General features: G+C 36.0%; 2 protein-coding genes across 4 annotated transcripts; one reads left to right on the forward strand and one right to left on the reverse strand.

Moving 5' to 3' along the window:
• Nucleotides 1-7515: 7515 nt before the first annotated feature.
• LOC143304387 (venom serine protease Bi-VSP-like) lies at nt 7516-11905 on the reverse strand. 2 transcript variants are annotated; one of them, XM_076626846.1, is made up of 7 exons: nt 11651-11905; nt 11145-11466; nt 9319-10816; nt 9011-9106; nt 8656-8934; nt 8155-8580; nt 7516-7992 (listed from the first exon to the last, which is right to left on the reverse strand). In XM_076626846.1, the coding sequence occupies exons 1-2, from the start codon at nt 11880-11882 to the stop codon at nt 11363-11365; spliced, it is 336 nt and encodes a 111-aa protein (XP_076482961.1). In that variant the 5' UTR covers nt 11883-11905; the 3' UTR covers nt 7516-7992; nt 8155-8580; nt 8656-8934; nt 9011-9106; nt 9319-10816; nt 11145-11362. The 2 variants fall into 2 exon arrangements, with proteins under 2 accessions (XP_076482961.1, XP_076482962.1); XM_076626847.1 differs by lacking the exons at nt 11145-11466; nt 11651-11905 and having other exon boundaries at nt 9299-9646.
• Nucleotides 9978-16475, forward strand: LOC143304386 (omega-amidase NIT2-A-like). Of its 2 annotated transcripts, XR_013061074.1 has the most exons (5): nt 9978-10065; nt 14706-14890; nt 15292-15460; nt 15735-15968; nt 16120-16475. XR_013061074.1 is itself a non-coding variant. In XM_076626845.1 (4 exons), the coding sequence occupies exons 2-4, from the start codon at nt 14807-14809 to the stop codon at nt 15866-15868; spliced, it is 387 nt and encodes a 128-aa protein (XP_076482960.1). In that variant the 5' UTR covers nt 9978-10065; nt 14706-14806; the 3' UTR covers nt 15869-16475. The 2 variants fall into 2 exon arrangements, 1 of the variants encoding a protein (XP_076482960.1); XM_076626845.1 differs by having other exon boundaries at nt 15735-16475.
• Nucleotides 16476-19233: the final 2758 nt, after the last annotated feature.

Below are 19233 nucleotides of genomic sequence, written 5' to 3' on the forward strand. Positions count from 1 at the left end.
GAAAAGTAATTCGCAAAGTAATGTAAAGCAGTACTACTGAGTTGTACATAACCTCTTTCAGAATTTGTTCTTAACCTCTTGCTTCATAACTTCCTTAATTATACTCTTCAAACTTATTGACTACTTCGATGTTGTTACGAACAGAAACTGATAAAATATTAATCTTAAATATAGATTGAAATGAAAGCTTGTCACGTAAATATATATATATGTACTACTTACTCAAACTATGGATCACATAACCTATACAAAAAAAAAAAAAAAAAGAAAAAAAGAAAAAAATTATTGTACACTATAAAGCAAGAGGTTAAATCTTTAATCTGTTAAGAATTAAATTTTTTATTGTAACTGCGAAAATTATAAAAGTACCAAGCGAAGCAAGTACGGAATATATGCGGAATATGAATCGCTCAACGAACCAAAGAGCGGCTCAGTGACAAAATTAGCAAAGTAAAGACCACAAATATTACAACATTATATTCTACCACAAAATAATTCTCTATACAAAAAAGGTACACAACGAATCGATTTTTCACAACGATAAGAGTCAACAGAACCAATCAAGACCAGGCGAGACTCTCATAAGACAACGATATCAGAGGGATCAAATCAGCGACTTCAATCTATGTTACAGAGTATAGTTATCAAGAAAAATTGCTCTTTTCATGAAAAGTATGGTAATGATACTCTTATAATACATTGTATATCTGGCAGTCGGATGTGCCCGTGGCCATCGGAAATGTAAAGACGACGCTTTTAGAAAGTGATAGCGCCTTCGCGTTTTAAAAACGCGTTAGAAGAAGGACGGTTTCGCTATCCAAGGCGAATCGAAAAGTGCGCGTGTTGCGAGAATCAGAGTTGATCGAGACGTCGAAGCATAGAGTCGTTAGAATTGAGTTGCGAGTGTTGTCGAGTGTTGGAGTTGCTAGTGAGAGAGAGAGAGAGAGGGAGAGAGAGAGAGAGAGTTACCAAATAGTTGTCAAGTTATTTGTTGCAAATACGAGCGTTGCATTTAGTTTTCCTGTTAATCAAACATCGTTTCTCTGTCTAACTAATATCTGTATTTTCAATCCATTATTAATATATTCCGATATTACAAGTGGGGGCTCGTCCGGGATTGAATAAGACAGAGAAACGATACGATTTAACGGAGCTATTTGTGCGGGAGTAGAAAAGAATAGAATAAAATGGCAAACGTTGAAGACGAACGATTGTCGGGTGAAGAGGATTTGACGCTGGAGGAGCTGAGGAGTAAGCTCGCACAGATGAATCTGCCTATATCCGGTGCGAGATCAGTGCTGGTTGCCAGGTTGAACAAAGCGTGCAAACCTGGTCGATCTACTCCTAAGGATTCGAAGCGTGGCGAAGAACCAACAAACCAGCGAGATCTAAGAAGCAAGCAGAGAGCCGAACGCAGTCAAGAGGGAGAGGAAGACCTCGAGAAGCTGAGGACGAAAGAGCTGAGAGCGCTTCTCGTTAGCTTGGGGTTGAAGGTAACGGGAAGAAAATCCGAACTACGCGCGCGGCTACAGGCGGCCCTAGAAGGAGACGATGTATCGTCGGAAGAAGAGAGCTCCGACGAAAGTGAAGGCGAGGACGATAAACAAGGCGCGCGAGAATACAGGAGAGGCACGCGAGCGGTGTATCAGGACCGCGATGAGTATCAGCAGAAGTATATGCTTCGGTTCGATGTTGAGTCTTAAAGACGTGGAAGACTCATTAGAGAAATTCAGCGGGGATGATCTGCTGAGTGTAAATCAGTGGGTGGAAGACTTCGAGGAAATGGCAGAAGTGTGGGGTTGGTCAGACGCCCACATGGTGGCCTATGCTAAGAAATTACTCGCAGGCTCCGCTCAGGCCTTCGTACGACAAGAGCGATGCGCGAAGTTCTGGGCAAAGCTAAAAAAGGCGTTGAGGAATGAGTTTGAAAATGTAGTAAGCGACCAACAGATACATGGCGAGTTATCCCATAGAAAGAAGAAAGCAGATGAGAGTCTGCAACAATATATGTATCACATGTGCGGGATTGCAAAACAAGGAAGGGTTGATACGCAATCCTTGATAGACTACATTATTCAAGGCATTCCCGACGAGGTCGCGAACAAGACTGTGCTATACGGAGCCAGGAATATCGAGCAATTAAAAGAGCGTTTCAGGCGCTACGAAGCGATAAAAAGAGATATGGAGATGAGGACGAAATTTGAGGAGCCGAAGAGTAGCAGGGTAAAGCCGGTGGCGAAGCTGTCCGAAACCGAGAGGAACAAGGAACCCGGTCGATCTGGAGATGCGAGGAAGTCGAGAGGACCTAAATGCTTCAAATGTAGGGAGTACGGACACATCGCATCAAAATGCGACAAGGCACTGGGTGAGCCGTCAAAAAAAGTTTACAGCGTGTTTCGGTCGTTACAAACAAGGCGTTGTAAGGATGTTAAGATGGAAAATTTCGAATTGAGCGCGTTGATAGACACCGGTAGTGAGCTGACTCTAATGCGAGCAGATCAGCATGTGAAAATCGGAGCGCCCAGATTAAGTCGGGAAATCGTTGGATTTGGCGGTGTCGGTTCCGGAAGGAATTTTACGCTCGGGAAATTTTCGACGAACATTATTATAGACAATGAGTCGTACTGTATAACCATACACGTAGTTCCAGACACAGTGATGCAACATTCGCTTATTATTGGCGCAGACTTTTTGGACACTGTTGAAATAAGTATAAAAGGGGGAGAATCTTTTATTAGTAGAATAAAGGACGAAAATCCCGATGAGTGTCCGGAAGTCCTCAAGATAGATGTAGAGACACAGGCGAGTGAGATAGATTTGTCACACGTTAAGGACATGCAACATAGTCTAAAAAGAGATTTGAAGAGAACCAAAGCATTGCTAAGAGACGCTCAAACGATGCCGGAGAGATCGAAAGGTGACTCGACGGGTAAAGCAGCTTTACGACAGCTGAAGAACCAGTTAGAAGATGCAGAATGCGCTAGAGCAGTTGCAGTTAAAGCGAAACAGGCACTGGAGCAAGAACCGAATGAGACGCAGGCTTCGTTGCAGGAAGTACTGCGGCAACGTTCCGAAGCAGAAGATCGTGATTAATGTAGCTAGTCGCGAACGAACTGAGCTACTGTCGCAATTGGAAGAAAATAAAGAAGAGTTAGCAGAAGTTTTGAAGAAGTATCGGGCAGCTGTGCAGCAAGTGTCGGAGGAACGGAGAATAGTGGCAAGACACGTGGTGATTGGTAAAGTGGACCACGAGATGGTGTCCTCGTCGGATTCTTGCGGCCAGCAGGAGGACTTAGCGAACATCACGAGGAGGAAGAATCTGGCTAAACAACAGCAACAGGATGTTGTTGATGATATTTGCGAATTTACTGAGAAGGATAGCGTTGCGGGTGTGAGGGTTGTTTCAAGTTTTCGGATAGACTCGAAGAGAGTGAATGCAAGGCGAACGAAAAGACAAGGGAAGTCGCACGCGCGGAATCCCTCCAATAATATCGATACGAAGATTCGATATACAGAGGATGTGGATGACGAGGACGACGATGGGATTGTCGAGGACACGATGAACGTGAAGACCTTCGAAAAAGAAGAGATCATAGTCTCGGTAGATGGTAAGTTGTTAACGTCTTCCATGTACGAACCGAGCCTACGAAAATGTCACGATGCTGCCACGACGATCAAAGCCCCTGACAAGAGTGAAATGGGTAAACAAACAACGGAGAGGAAGATAGAGGAAGAGCGAAAGAGGAGCAGTAGCATCGAGGACGAACAGGCCGCGGTGTTCCAAGAGGAACGAGATCAGCTGCGTGCGGACGCAAAGAGACGGATTGAGGAGATCCAAATCCGAAACAAGCGGGCGTATAACAGGAGACGCAAGAAGGCGACAGCATACAGGACGGCAGATCTAGTGGCAATCGAGAGGATGCAGAGGGGTCCCGGGCTAAAGCTGCATCCGAAGTTTCTTGGACCGTATCGGGTGATAAAAGTCCTGCGAAATGACCGATACATAGTGCAGCGAGAGGGGGAGCACGAAGGGCCACGTACAACTTCCACGGCAGCCGATCACATGAAATGGTGGAATGCTGACGATAGTGATGTAAGTGCGAGCGGCGATGATGAGCACATCTGAGGGCAGATGTGATTGTCAGGAAAGGCCGATTGTAATATCGTAGAATAGCTTTGATTGGAGATCGGCTGAAAATAGAAAAACCGTGTACGTCGTGTTTCTGTGGTTCGTTTACATTTAAGAGTGCCTACGTGACTAAAGGCACGTAGTTGGTAGTTCTTACGTATGTATGAGGGAAACAATAGACCACGGTAGAAGAAGGACGGTTTCGCTATCCAAGGCGAATCGAAAAGTGTGCGTGTTGCGAGAATCAGAGTTGATCGAGACGTCGAAGCATAGAGTCGTTAGAATTGAGTTGCGAGTGTTGTCGAGTGTTAGAGTTGCTAGTGAGAGAGAGAGAGAGAGAGAGAGAGTTACCAAATAGTTGTCAAGTTATTTGTTGCAAATACGAGCGTTGCATTTAGTTTTCCTGTTAATCAAACATCGTTTCTCTGTCTAACTAATATCTGTATTTTCAATCCATTATTAATAAATTATAATTAATCGGACAAAATTACACCTTTAATATATTCCGATATTACATTACCGTGATGTAATATTTATCATGCTTATTTTGTACGTAAAACGAATCGTTGGAATATTCCCGAAGCTAACGAAGCATTTCCCAAAAGTTAAACCGAAGAAATTAACGCGAATAGTTAAGTGAAATTTTTCCATTAACTTGCTGACCAACCGGCAAATAAAGAATCATAAAAATTGTTTCAATGTGTTGAGGTCACGCATAACTTCTTTTTTCATTGACGATTACCAAACAGGTAAAATTTCGAAATTGTACGAAGGCCACGTGACCAGATCGTATTGGAATTTGAAGTGCATGGAAAAAGACAACTCGAAGTACAAACCTTGAGCTGTACTACTCGAAGTACAAACGTGAACTAATGGATGCAGAAAAGCAATTAACGCCAAACATCCGAACAGCATCTTGGAGCTCGTCATTGTTCTGAAATAAAAGAAGTGACGAATTAAAAAGACGCAGGACTAATAATAATAAAGGAAACTTAGTTCGTATTATAAATTGAATTTACATCAGAAAAGAAGCACGATCAAGCGAAACAGATCGTAGAAATGACAAATATCATCGATATACGTTTCAGTGTAATTTCACTTTTGAAAATTATTTAGTTTAATACGATCGTATTCATCGCTCTGAAACTTTCATTGTGCTGCAATTTGTGCTGCGTCTTTTTAATTTCTCTATCTTTCTGTGTTTTCGGAAAAATTACTTGAAAGATTAAGAATTGCTTGCCTTATTTTATTTTCGATTAGTTAGGATTTGATTATTCCAGGTAAGGTTTATTATTTATAACAGGTTTTATCACTTGTTTATTATTTAGGAGTTTGTTATTTTAGGATTAGTACCTTTTAGGATTTCTTATCCTTCGAGTTTCTGTTTCAGATATCTAGGTCTATTTCAAGATGTTTTATTACATTAGGATTATTTATTCGATTAAGATAATTTAAGAGTTTCACAATGTACAAAGAAATAATCGCGTGAAATTTAGATTTATGCTTTAAACGTATTAAACACGCGGTAATTTCAATGTCTATAGCCTCGAACGTGTTCTGATTAGTTGTGTCATTGTCTGTGACATTGAAATCACAAAAATCCATTGCAAGTGTGCTGTCATGCAATGTGGATGTAATTGGGTTTTTTGGGTATTTCCTGTATCATCTGATTTGTACAGTACTATTTTAACGCAAGGACAGGAAACTTATTATATATTTCCCGTCCATTATTTGAATCGTTGTGAAGTGTAACGAATTATATTCGATTCGAGGAGATGTTAATGAATTACCCATTTCATATGTAATTACATGGAAATAAAAATCATTGCAAAAATAATTGATCTAATGACAACGGAATTTCCAATATTTTTTTGTTTCGTCACGTCTTTTTCATAATATATCTTTTATAGGTACGTGATTTATTAATCGTTCGAATGGAAATAATTATTCGTATAATATTCAAATGATTCTAGCCATAAAATAAATTAAAACGATACCTGTCAATGATATGCAATCTGCGTATGACGTCAACCTCGATCTATGCTTATACAAGAAATTTTATCAATCAATGACTAGATATACAATAATCAAATATTATAAAATTTCCTGAAAACCTTTAGGTGTTAATATTAAGGTGTTAATATCTTTAATATTTGCAAGTTATTGTTTAGCGCTAATTAGTTAGAATGTAACAAGTGGTGTACCAGAATTGAGATAATTAAGCTACACGAACAATCTTATTTAGATCTTTTTAATTTTTTAATTCTCTTTTGCTCTAATACTTCGTAAAATTAATCTTCATTAGCTACTACACTTCATAGAATGACAAGAGATAATTTTTCTTATATAACGTTTCATTCATAAAATCTATCATTAAAGTATATCTTCATAAAAATATCATTCCATACTAACGGTATATTTGGTGTCATACGAGATAACAGTTACCAGTGATGACATATGTAACTTTATAAAGATATCTCGTTTTATTATATATTAAAAGAATGTACTCATTGCTGCTATATTTCAGATGAAAAAAAGGAGGCAACGATTTTACAGTAAAATCGTTCGTTTACAACTGATTCATTTACATTTCATGATAATACTGTGCATTCTGAATATGCTATGATTTGCTTTAAAATAATAAATAGTCCATTCTTGCATACTATTGCTCCGGCTTTACTTGTATTTTCGATATTGGTATAAATAGAAAGACAATTAATGTCGTTCGAGTCTATTTTCGGATCATTTATATTACGTTTAATCCATATAGTTATTATATGAGACATAGTATCGTAAAATTTGGAAGAATAAAACGTTCGTACAGGAAGTACATTTTATAAGAACTCCAACAAATCTGCGTGTGCACCTAAAATACAAACTGATAGTGATTGTTCATAAGTTTATATACATTATCTAATGTCAATCGAAGGTATCAATTCTTTTTCTCCATAAGAGTACTTTTTCATTTATATGTGTTCAACCGTGAAGCATATGTCACCTACAACGAAAAAGAGTTTTCCTATACTTAATATTTCCTTTATATACCTATGAAAGTCTATTCTTCGCGTAGTATGAAATTATGAATAAATCTGGAATATTGTTCAATCTGGAAAGAAAAATAACTCATTGACATCATTCATTGATACGAGATTCAGAATGTTTGTTTTGTCTTGCAGAAAAAGAAGGCAGCCCTCCCTTTCTTTTAATGTGAAATAGAAAGCGAAAATTTGAAAACAGATTTTTTGGAAATTTACTTGCAAATATCGTTTTCAATATCGTGATTTTCTTCCCAATGGTACTGTACTTTCAAATTTTCCAGTATCCCTCTAAAAACAAAAAGTCGAACCTCGTTATCATTAACATAGGCATTACAAGGAAGAGAAGTATTAGAAAGCAGCTCCTTTTTATTATGGATTTCTTTATAATCGTGTAAATAAGAAATTCCGGAAATTTTTTCCTCAAGAATTTAATTCTTGTGTTTTGATTGATAATTATTACACTGCATACTAACATTTCGCATACTGTTCGCATCTAACAATTTCCTAATAATAACTACTTCAAAATTACATATGTTCTTGCACGAATTCAAAAGTACGTATGATACAATTACAATTGATTCTAAAATAATAATTATTTGAAGATATTAAGATACTAATTAAACGTTTCACTATATTTCAAAATCTGGAACAACAAATTTTTATTTATAAAAAATGAAACTGTCTTTATATATTCTTTGTCATGATGCTATTTCTTATTACCATGTCGACATTTTTTAAAATTCATTTTGTTATCTCTACGCAATATGAAAATTCATATACTGCTTAATATTTTTTACATATTATCCATCCACCGCATGATATCTCCTGAAAAATCAAAATATTAATGTTATATTATTACAATGCTTCTTAAATTTCAATTTTTGACAAATTTGAAATCCAATATATTTTGCACAATTATTATTTATCAAAAAATTCTAAGTTAGTAACTTTCTTTTCAAATGGCAAATAACATATACATTGACTTACCTGTAAGTTTTTGTTCCCAATCATCATTTCCTCTTATAGAACATCATTATTGTTCTCATAATTACTACCAGTGTCATAGATATTGTAGTGGCTACAACTGAATTAATAGAAAATGATAAATAACTGTGTATAACAATGACACATAACTTTTACTTACATATCAGTCGATAAGGGATTACTGTGATATCCTGTTGATGTTTCTTAAGGCACTTGATTAGGTGCGATACGGTATCATTCCTTATGGTATACTGTAGAGAAGTATTTTAGAAAATAACAAGAATAAATCTAAATTATTCAGAGGTTCCAGTTTCGGCTTAGACATAAATACAGGACCATTTGCAAAGAAGAAAGGGTGCGTTTCTACAGCCTCGTTATAGTAACCATGAATACCGATCTCTGAATTACTGGTTACTAAACATAAATATCCTATAAAATTTAATATATTTCTTTAATTTTTAATACATACATGAGTTAGTAGTTCTAAATTATGAATCATCTTACCTGTGATATTACACTTTTCCTTATAATATCATCACTCAAGTGAACAACATTAAGATCATGTAAACCATGTCATCCTATCTTACTGTGAAGATACTTAGTTATGTTATCTAACATTATAAAAATATCATCAAATTCAAGTCCTTTTATTCACATCACATGGCCACGACGATCTGGTTCTTCGTTATATAATGTTCTAAAATTTGTCGTACATATAGGATGTACAAACCGTGATATCAAGGTATCAGTTCTTCCTTCCCAAGGGACAGTTTCATTAAAATTCTGATAGAATTAAAAATTAATTATTAATATTCTAACAATCATATATGTTAAATACATTATAGTCAACGATATATACCTGAGCGAATGTAGGGGTGATTCCTCGATAATTATAAATGTCATCAGCCCACATCATTGTGCCACTTCTTTGTACTCCAGCCTCTGGATTAGCAGCCTAAACAAACATACAAAATTTTATAGAAGCTGCACAAAATATAGTATATATGCGCAATATTGAAGCGTTCAAGGGGATATAAAGGTAATGTGCATCACATACACGTGTACTCTCATGCAACAAAATACAATTAGATTTAATAGTATAAGCTCTTTTATTCATCATAATAGATTGGAAATTTAAGTGTCTTACGAGGGTGAGTAAAAAGTTACCCGCTCTGTCGGTGTAGAATTTATTTTAAGCAATTGTCAAAAAAGACATACATCATTTTTTGACATAATCACTCAATTTCTGTATACACTTTGTCCATTTGCTGAAGGACCTTCGTATTTTCTCATTAAAAAATGTTTTGGGCTGAGCTGCGAACCACGAATGCATCGTCGTCTTCACCTTTTCATCAGCTTTCTCGGCATCCATCTCGCACAAACTTTTTAAAACCCAAATCTGTCGTGCACTATTGCATAAGCAGAGCCGTGGCTGATTTGCAAATGATTTGCCACATTATCCAGTGTCACTCGTCTATTCCATAGAGCATAAGTTCATGAGCACGTTCAATGTTGTCATCGTGGATGTGGACGGGCGTCCAGCTGTTTTTTCATAACACTTGTGCGATCTTCTTTGAACTTTTGTGCCCATTCAAACACACTTCGTGACAAAACACTTTCTCCATAATGTGCATTAAATCTTTGATAAATATAGGCATCAAACATAACCTCCGACCACAAGAAACGAATCACAGCATCCTGCACTGTTTTCCTGCAAATCGCCATTGCAAAGCGCCATTACTCGCGCAACGGTCACAAACGAATTGACGTAACATAATGAAACCTACGCAGCAGCACTGAACAGATATTGACGTCATACGAAGAGTGCAGATGGATCAATACGGTCGACAGAAATTTTAACTATCTGTAGTGCGGATAAATTTTTACCGAGAGTCGTATAGGAATCTATAATTTGTAAGTACACCTTTGGCTGAATGGAAATTTCTCTTACATATAGTCAAAAATGCAGAAACAGTGTATTGAATTGGAAAGTGATAAAAAATAAGCGAAGTTTCGAGGTTGCATGTGATTGCATGAGTACACAGGACGTTTTTAGCGAATAAAAAATAATTTTGAAAGACACGAGACTTATCTTGTATTTTATGCACTCTCTGTGTCCGAATCTCCAGAATCTCTCTATCTTATGAAGTGTTTTAGATTAGCCGGAAAATTTTGTATGTACATACAAGAAGTATACGATCTAAGTGGAATATTCCATTATTCTCTTGATACAACAGAAACGAAATTTACAGAACTTCTCAGAAAGTTGGTTTATTATTACCAAATTAATAGAATTAATATACGTTTATCATCTTTACATACCTAAGTCGTGGAGGTTTATCGTGCGTAGAAAATTAGTGTCGTTTCAAAGTTACATTTCGTACATTTTAAGCCTATAATTTGTAACGTACAAAACAATGCAAATTTGTGCTGTTTCTGATCTCCACAATAAGAAAATCCAACTTTAGGTTTTTTACACAATGATATTTATGGAACAGTAATATCATATTATTGCATCGCTTGGAGAATGAAGTCAAGGTACGATGTGACCCTAGTGTAAACGCTGGGATAGCCAGCTGTGCAGCACTTATAAGCATAAGACACAATACCTATTAAATACGAGGTTAATACAATGTTGTATCAGCAGTGGTCCGCCGCGGTCAGCCTGAAAGGATCGTTAAATTTTTAATCAAAGATACTGAAATATATCGATCGAATTGTATTGAAATTATACTTATATACAGTAATAATCTTCTATTGATTTGTGTATTGAAATACTCCAATTTATAATGTACATGTTATATGTATTTTGAGCAAAACTAAGATTAGAAGGAAATTAGATTAAATACCATAATGAGGTGTGAGAAGTGGGCAAAACTATTGAATTGTGTTTATCTATTATTTCTAATGTTTAAGACGTCGATTTGATGTTAATTCGAATTGACGTGTCTTCAGATACCGTATAGTTTGTAGTAACTCTGTAACTTAATTACCGTACAAGAATCCTTTCCACCCTGAGCATGTTCGGCGCATATTATACCATCAGTGATATCAGGTGCATTAGGAAATTTGGAACAAGCTATTTTGCATTCGGCGTTCTTAATCACTGGCATTTGTACTACCATTAATGCATTACGTCGTGGTCGTCCTACGAAGAAAATAAGAAAGATATTTAAGACTGGAACTGTTTAATTTTATTATAAAATTGATATCACTTACTATATCTTAACGCTCCCCATCCAGCAACAAGGGGGTTATAGCCGACGAAGTTGCTCTTTCGTAGGGGCTCTTTCGTACAAATGGGATATACGTACCCTGAAAAATAAAAAAATAAATGAAAATGCAGGAAACGAATGACCAAAAGTATGAGAAAGAATTGTACACGCTTTATGACACAATATATGTGTACAGTAAGAAATTTCAGGATATGATACTTCAGTAATACTCAATAGCATATATATATATATATATATACATATATATATATTTGAGGACTTACTCGAAAATGGCACCTCCTCCGCCAATCTAAGAATGGCAATATTATGATTGCGTATGTTTTCTATTCCATCCATATGTGCACAATGTGCTGCGGTCAAAACATGCCTAGCCGATATCAGGGAACCTCCGCACTTCCATAGTGGTTTGTCTGGGTGTCGGGGATTACGAAAACCTAATGCAGCGATCCATGGCCAAGCGCCTAAAATGCAATAGTCATAGTTGTGAATATACATAATTTTTTCTCACGTAACGAGTAACAACGATTATTACCTATTCGATATTCGATCATACAGCAGACGATAAGTACATACGTACAAATACTCTGAAATAGAGATTTGATAAAGACAGAAATTAAATTTTTATTCCAGTGAAATACAAATTATTAAATAATTCTATATAATTTCTATTTGAACTATACTGAACTATAAAGTTCAAACGTGTAATTTCTGCCCTAACAGTTTTTGATCTCTATCCATATTATTACTCCTATATCAATTTTTTATTTCAAGCAAAAAGATACTCTTTCTAACATGAAGTAAAAGAAAGAAATAATTCAAGTTAACAAGTAAAGTTACTACCGATGAAATCATAGCATTATTATTTAGTCTAATTGAAATGTACATTGATGTGCTGTTTAATGCCTTTAAAGTTCATTCTTTGCAGTAAATGGCTTATTATTAATCGGAAAGAAAGACATAAAACGTACCAAGTTCAGCTGGTTTACCATCGACCAGCCTGGTATGAGAGACGTTGCTAAAACCACAGTATGGTGGTCGCAAAGCCTTATACTTGTACACAGTTTTTATTAAAATTTCTCTCTTCTCTTTGTTTGGATCGTTCGGACAGCAAACGATCGTAACATTGCCCTGGTATCTGCACACTGATCGTCTATAAAAATCGGTGGCTGTACGGTACTGTATCTGCCATATTTCTTGCAGAGGTTTACATTTTCTGTAGTCAAGGCACCTGCCTTCTTGATTGTCCGGTGTGGTACATTCTGGATCAAACAATTTTAAAACATTTATACAGTTCAAAGATGCGTAAGAAAGCGACACCGATTACTCAACTTTCGAAGTAAAAAGCCGATCAAGTCCACCGGATTGCCCTACAGACACGTATTAATCCGTAAGAGTTAGTCATCATGTTGATAATAATTATCTAAAGAAACTTTTCACGTGAAAATATAAAATTTTAATTGATTAGATATTGTGTTAGCCATACTTAAGAAAGAAAATGAAAATGAATGAAATGAAAGAAAAGGACTACCTTCAACCTCATTTTTTAAATAAACACTTTGTCAGTTTTGCGGTAAATAAATTCTTAGGAATTCAGGACAGTTTTTAGTGAATCATTTTGTTTCGACCGTTCGCGGAGAGACGCGATCGCGAGATAGCACGTCAACGAGAGTTGTAAGTTCCCGTTACGATTAAATAATCGACGCCACGAACTGATCGATCCCCTTATTTCGATTATGATAATAAGGGTAGTTCAATGAAATTCCACAGAATTAACACAAATAAATTAATGTTTATTTCAACAACTTATTAACTAGAAAGATATAAAAGGAACAAAAAAAATGTAACTGCGTTTTGGTTGATAAGTAATGCGCGACATACCACATGTGTTGACGGTTCGACTTCTCGAAAAGTTCTGAACGCCTTTCGATTTTTTTCGTTTTTTCTGGAAGGCGACCCCCACTACGTTCGGATCACGCCACATTCTTTTACTGCGAGGTAAAATACGGGCCACGAGTCGACGTTTCTGGAAGTCGCCCTGCTTAATGAACCACGCGCTTGCCACTACAATGTTTGTTTGCCGGGCAGACGCGACGATCCGTCTGCGACATTATAGTGCCGCGATCGATAGTTAAGAATATGACCTATGGTAAGCCGCATGGCGTAACATTCTCCCCCCGTTGAGAGGGTACCGATCAAACTAGCGAGGTGTGGTTGAAGTTCCCATCTTATTTCGTCTCGGTGGCTAGTTGTTCGGGTTTCTCGAGATCGGGTTGAATTGGCAGTGGGACAAGCCTTTTGACGCCCCGATCCAAAATGCTCTTTGCCGTCTGAACTGTAGCTGTCCGGATGACACCATCGGCGCCTGGATGAACCTTGATAACTCGGCCCAGAGGCCAATGCATGGAGGGAACGTTGTCCTCTCCGAGGATGACGATTGTGCCCTTTTGGATGCTGTGTCCACCCTTGCTCCATTTATTGCGGTTGGTTAGCTCGTTCAAATACTCCTTATGCCAGCTGCCATTTGGAGAGTCGGTTCGATGGAATGTCTCTGAAATCTCGATCACGTAAGCACATTAATGAATCGCCAATGAGGAAATGTCCGGGAGTGAGGGCTAGGAGATCATTTGGATCGGTGGAGATAGGAGTTAGCGGGCGGGAATTGAGGACTGCTTCTATTTCTATGATAAGAGTATTACGGTGTTAAGCTCATATGTTTCTGTTTCTCCACTCGCGCTGCGCCATAATATCCTTTGATATTTCCGATCCTCTGGTCGTACGAGGAATTGCCGATACATTTTCTCGATGTCGCCAGTGAGTACGTACTGATGAGCGCGGAATCTAATTAATATACAAAATAAATTGTGAATTGATTCGAGAATATAGGATTTCCCCATTTTCATGATTATCGTGATTTTTGTATAAATATATTTGTGAAGATACTAATAATTAGGTACTTATAAATTAGTATTGTCAATTATTTTGCATTTATAATTCCGCCTCTAGTATAAGTGTTAATTGAAAACTAACTTTATGTTTCAAAAAGTACTAGCAAAGTCGTTGAGTAACAAGCCACTGATGCTAACACAAATAGCATTGTCGTAATTAAATATTTCTAAATATTCATTTTTCATTTTGAACCTGTAGAAACGATTTATTATATATACTATTAGCTAAGTAATTGCATATTTAATTAAGTCGAAATATAAAACTTAGTTATTTTAATAATTTAAAAAATAAAAAACTGACAAACATTTCAATTTAATTTATGGTTGGAACAAAAGACAGTTATTTTTCATTAATTGAAATATTGCAATGCAGAGTACTTTCCAAAATACGCCGAGAGTATTCCTGATGGTGAAACGAGCGTTGCTTCATCGAACGCAGCTAAAGAAAACAACATCTATGTAGTTGGTGGTACGATGCCTGAAATAGAGGGCGATAAATTGTACAATACCTGTACTATTTGGGGTCCCGATGGAACTTTGATAGCAAAGCACCGAAAGGTAAGTAATATATTCCTTTATGGCTTTGAATTTGAAAATATTGGGGTGAAGAAAGTGACTCTATCTAGGAATAATTTAGGAATATACATATGTACATACGTATACTATAACCAATTCTATAATTTACGGTTTATAAAATACGTTATGATACGGGAAACGCCCATTTTTGTTGTAATGTGTTTGTTGTTGTATAAATTTTTCACATACTTAAAATATTATTATACTTATTTTTTCTCCTTTTTAAACATTATTAAATGATAAGATTCTTTAATAAAAGAAAGTGATAAAAACGCTGTCAGTTATTAAATAAAAAATAATTAAAGTTTAGGAGTTGGTAACTTTGATATTAAATTAGAAAAGTTGCAGCAATAGAATTAGCGACCACATTTTTATGTTATTAGGTACATCTATTCGACATCGACATTCCTAATAAGATTACTTTTCGAGAGAGTGATTCACTCAGTCCTGGTAACTCCCTAACGACGTTCGATGTGAAGGGCTGCAAAATAGGTATTGGCATTTGCTATGATATTAGATTCGAGGAAATGGCACGCATTTATCGGAACAAAGGTACAGTAACTTAATCGATCAATACTTAACTAGCAAAAAATTAAATATCTTTCTTAAATATATTCTATATAAAATTAATATAATCTGTAACTCTGTATAAAAAGAAGCTTAATTTAAAAAACCAGTATATTTGCTGAAAATGAAACAAATAAAAGAATTAAAAGCACAATAAGAGGACTGTCCTCGCATATTCAGAAATGATGGAATGTGAACCGTGCAACTACGAAGTTAATTGGTATTCGGTGGCTTCATATTTCCTGCTTCTCTGGGTTAGGTTGCCAAATGCTGATATATCCAGCGGCATTCAATATGACCACTGGACCACTGCACTGGTCATTACTTCAGCGTTTCAGAGCGAATGATAATCAATTATACGTTGCCTGCATATCACCGGCTCGTGTTCCTTAAGCAAGTTACGTCGCATGGGGACATACACAGTTGACCAATCCCTGGGGAAAGATTCTTTACGATTTGGAAACTCAAGAGAATATGGCAGTCACCGATATCGGTAATTTACAGCTTAAAATTAAAAGCGAGAGATCCATGATGTAATTAATTTTTAGTCTCGTTAATTTATCGATTTAGCCATCTTCCTCTGTATTTGTTGAATTTATTAGTAAGCATTACTTATTACTTCGTATGTTTCTTTTTTCTATCAGATCTAAAAGTTGTTGAGGAAGTAAGGGCTCAGATGCCTACATTTTCTCAGAGACGTACAGATTTGTACGACACTGTCTGTAAGAAGGAGTAACTCTACACTAAAACAGAAAATGTTTTTTTATAATATTTCTACTGCAATATCCCTTTTTTGTGAATTATTACTAATTTCTTATCATTTGTACTAAACGAATGACTCAATTAAGAAAACCAAAACGTTATAAATAATAATCTGTATATCTTGTGTATCAACATGTAATTGGATATTATAATAATATAGGAATGCTATAATAATATAGGATAATAATATAGGAGAATAATAATATAGAAAAAAATACATGCTTTTAAACACCTTTAATATCGATCACATAAATTGGTATAATTCACAATGATTACGCATACATAAAAGACCCCTTGATAGTAAAATTTACGATCAAAAGGCAATTACGTATCGTTTAACAACATTTAATTTATAACACCTTTTAAACATTTAGACAGATTAACACATAACACTTCTTATATATAAACATCAATTCGAAGTTATCAGCTTGAAGAAATTGGTCGATTAATACCTGTAGATTGTCTGTCTCGATGAAAGACTTAAAGAGAGCAAAAACATGATGATGCCGCTAATATAATATTCCTTCTTTCTTGTATCTGTCTGCCTCTCAGGTCGTTTTACTAATTACAATAAGTAATTTCGACTTCTTTGCGCTCTCTTTTAACGCATTCGAGACCGAAAGAAATTCATATCAGTCAGTAGGCAAGGATATAATATACATATTTTATATATAACTTATGTAGTAATGTATATATCATGTTAGTTTCATATTTTTTTCAACATAGAATATATATATATATATATATATATATATATATATATATATATATATAACTGTACATAATACATTATAGAATAACATAGTATATAATTTTATATTTTAAAAATATGAAGCATACTATTTAAGATTGTCATCGATTTAAAATCAAAGTATGAAAAGGATACCCTGGAGAGAGTAAAACACAGAATCATTCCAACTAAACATTCAGATCGTACCGACACCTAGGTATCGTCTTACAATTAAATCTCGGTCTCGAATGGATTAAAATGAAATACATACTTGCAGCTTCAACATCTTCAATATCGAGGAGATTCAAACTTTACAAATAAATGTAAATTGCGATGTAAAACAAAGCGATGTAAAAAGGGAAAAAGGAGGAAAGAAGGAACAGGGAAGCAAAGAGAAGAAACGAATTTTTCATTTTCTCGAAACTGGATCAAGTTTCAGGAAGACCATCCAAGTAATTGATGTCCTCTGTAATTATTTGTTAATCATGCGCGGAATCAGAACGATTCGACCTCGTTCCAAAGCAAATCGTTACTAGAGTAGAGACGGGAATTAATAATTCGTGTCAATTGTTCGATCGTGTTCACAAATTCAAATGCGGTTGAGTGGCGGAAACCATTTATAACACGTCCCATACAGCGTAGATCGCATACACGTCTTAGGATGTATTTTTGGTACTTATATATACTCTATATATATTCTTACTCTATATATACTTATATGTACTCTACATATATTCTCTATCTTAGATATACCATAAAATATTTCGTGTAATCGCGTATTCGTGTCTAATGTCAGGGATTCTCTTTCCATAAGTCTGCGTTTTCTATATTATCTTTCTTCCTTATCAGTAGGCATTCTCACAATTTGTGATTAATACTGCTCGTACAGGAATGTTAGGTTTTTGACGTTGTAAAATTTCACGTGAAATAATAATGCCTATATATTGACTAATTTATCAATTAATTAAATCCGTGTATATCAAGTTTTCTATAATTTACTACTTTCGTGTAACTACAGAAATTTGATGCAATATAAAACTTGATTAAAACAGCGATTCATTAGGAAACGAGAATAATGATGCAAATATTTTTTGTAGCCATTATATAGGATTTCGATCGCATAATTAATCAGTATCAACTTACCGGTCTTTAACGGTAGAATAGAAAGAAGTGCAGGCGGTACGGAGACCGCAATTATGATCACTTTCAGATAGAATCTCCAACAGTGGTACATCTTCTTAGTCGTAATAAGTCGCGATCAGAAGCGTAAAAGAAGTTTAGCAGTGGCGTAAGTACCGCACTAGCCAGAAGTATCTGCGACAGAAATCAGAATACACTCTTTTTCGCATGGTTGGATCAATTTCGCGTGGGACTAACCTGATTGAACCTAACGCGGGATAATTGCTCAACTCACGACCTTAACCAGCCCGCTTGATTCTCTGTAAATGCTTGAAATTGACGCTTGGATTCTTTCCAGATTAACTAGCTTTGCCCCTCCCTCCCTTTATCTATTTTCTTAGATCGACTTAGAATGGATCGAACAAAGGCACAAAAGAATTCGAAGAAAACAACAACTTATTATCCAAATTGTTCATCGAGGGTAATCAATGCTGTATACTTCCTAGAATTAGGATGAATAGGGATTTGGAGAAACCCACCGGCCATGTCCAGAATAATAAAATATCTCGCTTTTGCAATCTCGCGACTCGATCCGCAATGAGGGGTAAAGGATACCGATCCGCGACCGTATATTTATTTAGTTCTCGAAAATCTGCCTATCATCTATCTGAACCATTGTTCGTCTTCACGAGTAACACGGGATATAGAAGGGAAAATAAAGGAAAGGAAGGTGGGGATAAGTAGAAGCTTGGGGCCAAGTTTAATTCACTGAAACCGAGCTGCTTGTATTATCACAAAACAAAATTGCCAGTACGTCATTTCCGTACTCTCGTCCTCGCGAAAATGGTTTTGCTCGTTAAGAAAAAACGAAGAGACAGGGGAAGAGAAGAGAGGAAAAAGCAAACGGAGAGCGCTTTTAAAAAGCTGGCGAACCGTGTGTTACCACAACGAGATACGCGGTGCTATTTGTCGCTTTAAATTGTGTCGCAACTCGTTTTTGAGATCTTTGCCAGGGACGCGTTAAAACACGCTGCAAATATATTTCTGGCTTTTCTGGGGTTTAACTGAAATATGACAAATAACGTTGTAAAACATATGTACTTATGACTTACAGAGTAATTGAGTGTACAAAATATATAGTATACAA

Source organism: Bombus vancouverensis, unplaced genomic scaffold (genome assembly GCF_051014615.1).
Source record: "Bombus vancouverensis nearcticus unplaced genomic scaffold, iyBomVanc1_principal scaffold0033, whole genome shotgun sequence".
NCBI lineage: Eukaryota > Metazoa > Arthropoda > Insecta > Hymenoptera > Apidae > Bombus > Bombus vancouverensis.

Bases quoted from the DNA above. Each gene is read 5' to 3' on its own strand.
- LOC143304387 (XM_076626846.1), bottom strand. From the start codon at position 11,882: ATGTATATTCACAACTATGACTATTGCATTTTAGGCGCTTGGCCATGG. The intron at 11,467-11,650 runs GTAAGTCCTCAA...TTTATTTTTCAG, and splicing joins GGAGGAGGTGCCATTTTCGA to GGTACGTATATCCCATTTGT.
- LOC143304386 (XM_076626845.1), top strand. From the start codon at position 14,807: ATGCCTGAAATAGAGGGCGATAAATTGTACAATACCTGTACTATTTGG. The intron at 14,891-15,291 runs GTAAGTAATATA...TTATGTTATTAG, and splicing joins TGATAGCAAAGCACCGAAAG to GTACATCTATTCGACATCGA. The intron at 15,461-15,734 runs GTACAGTAACTT...TCTCTGGGTTAG, and splicing joins ACGCATTTATCGGAACAAAG to GTTGCCAAATGCTGATATAT.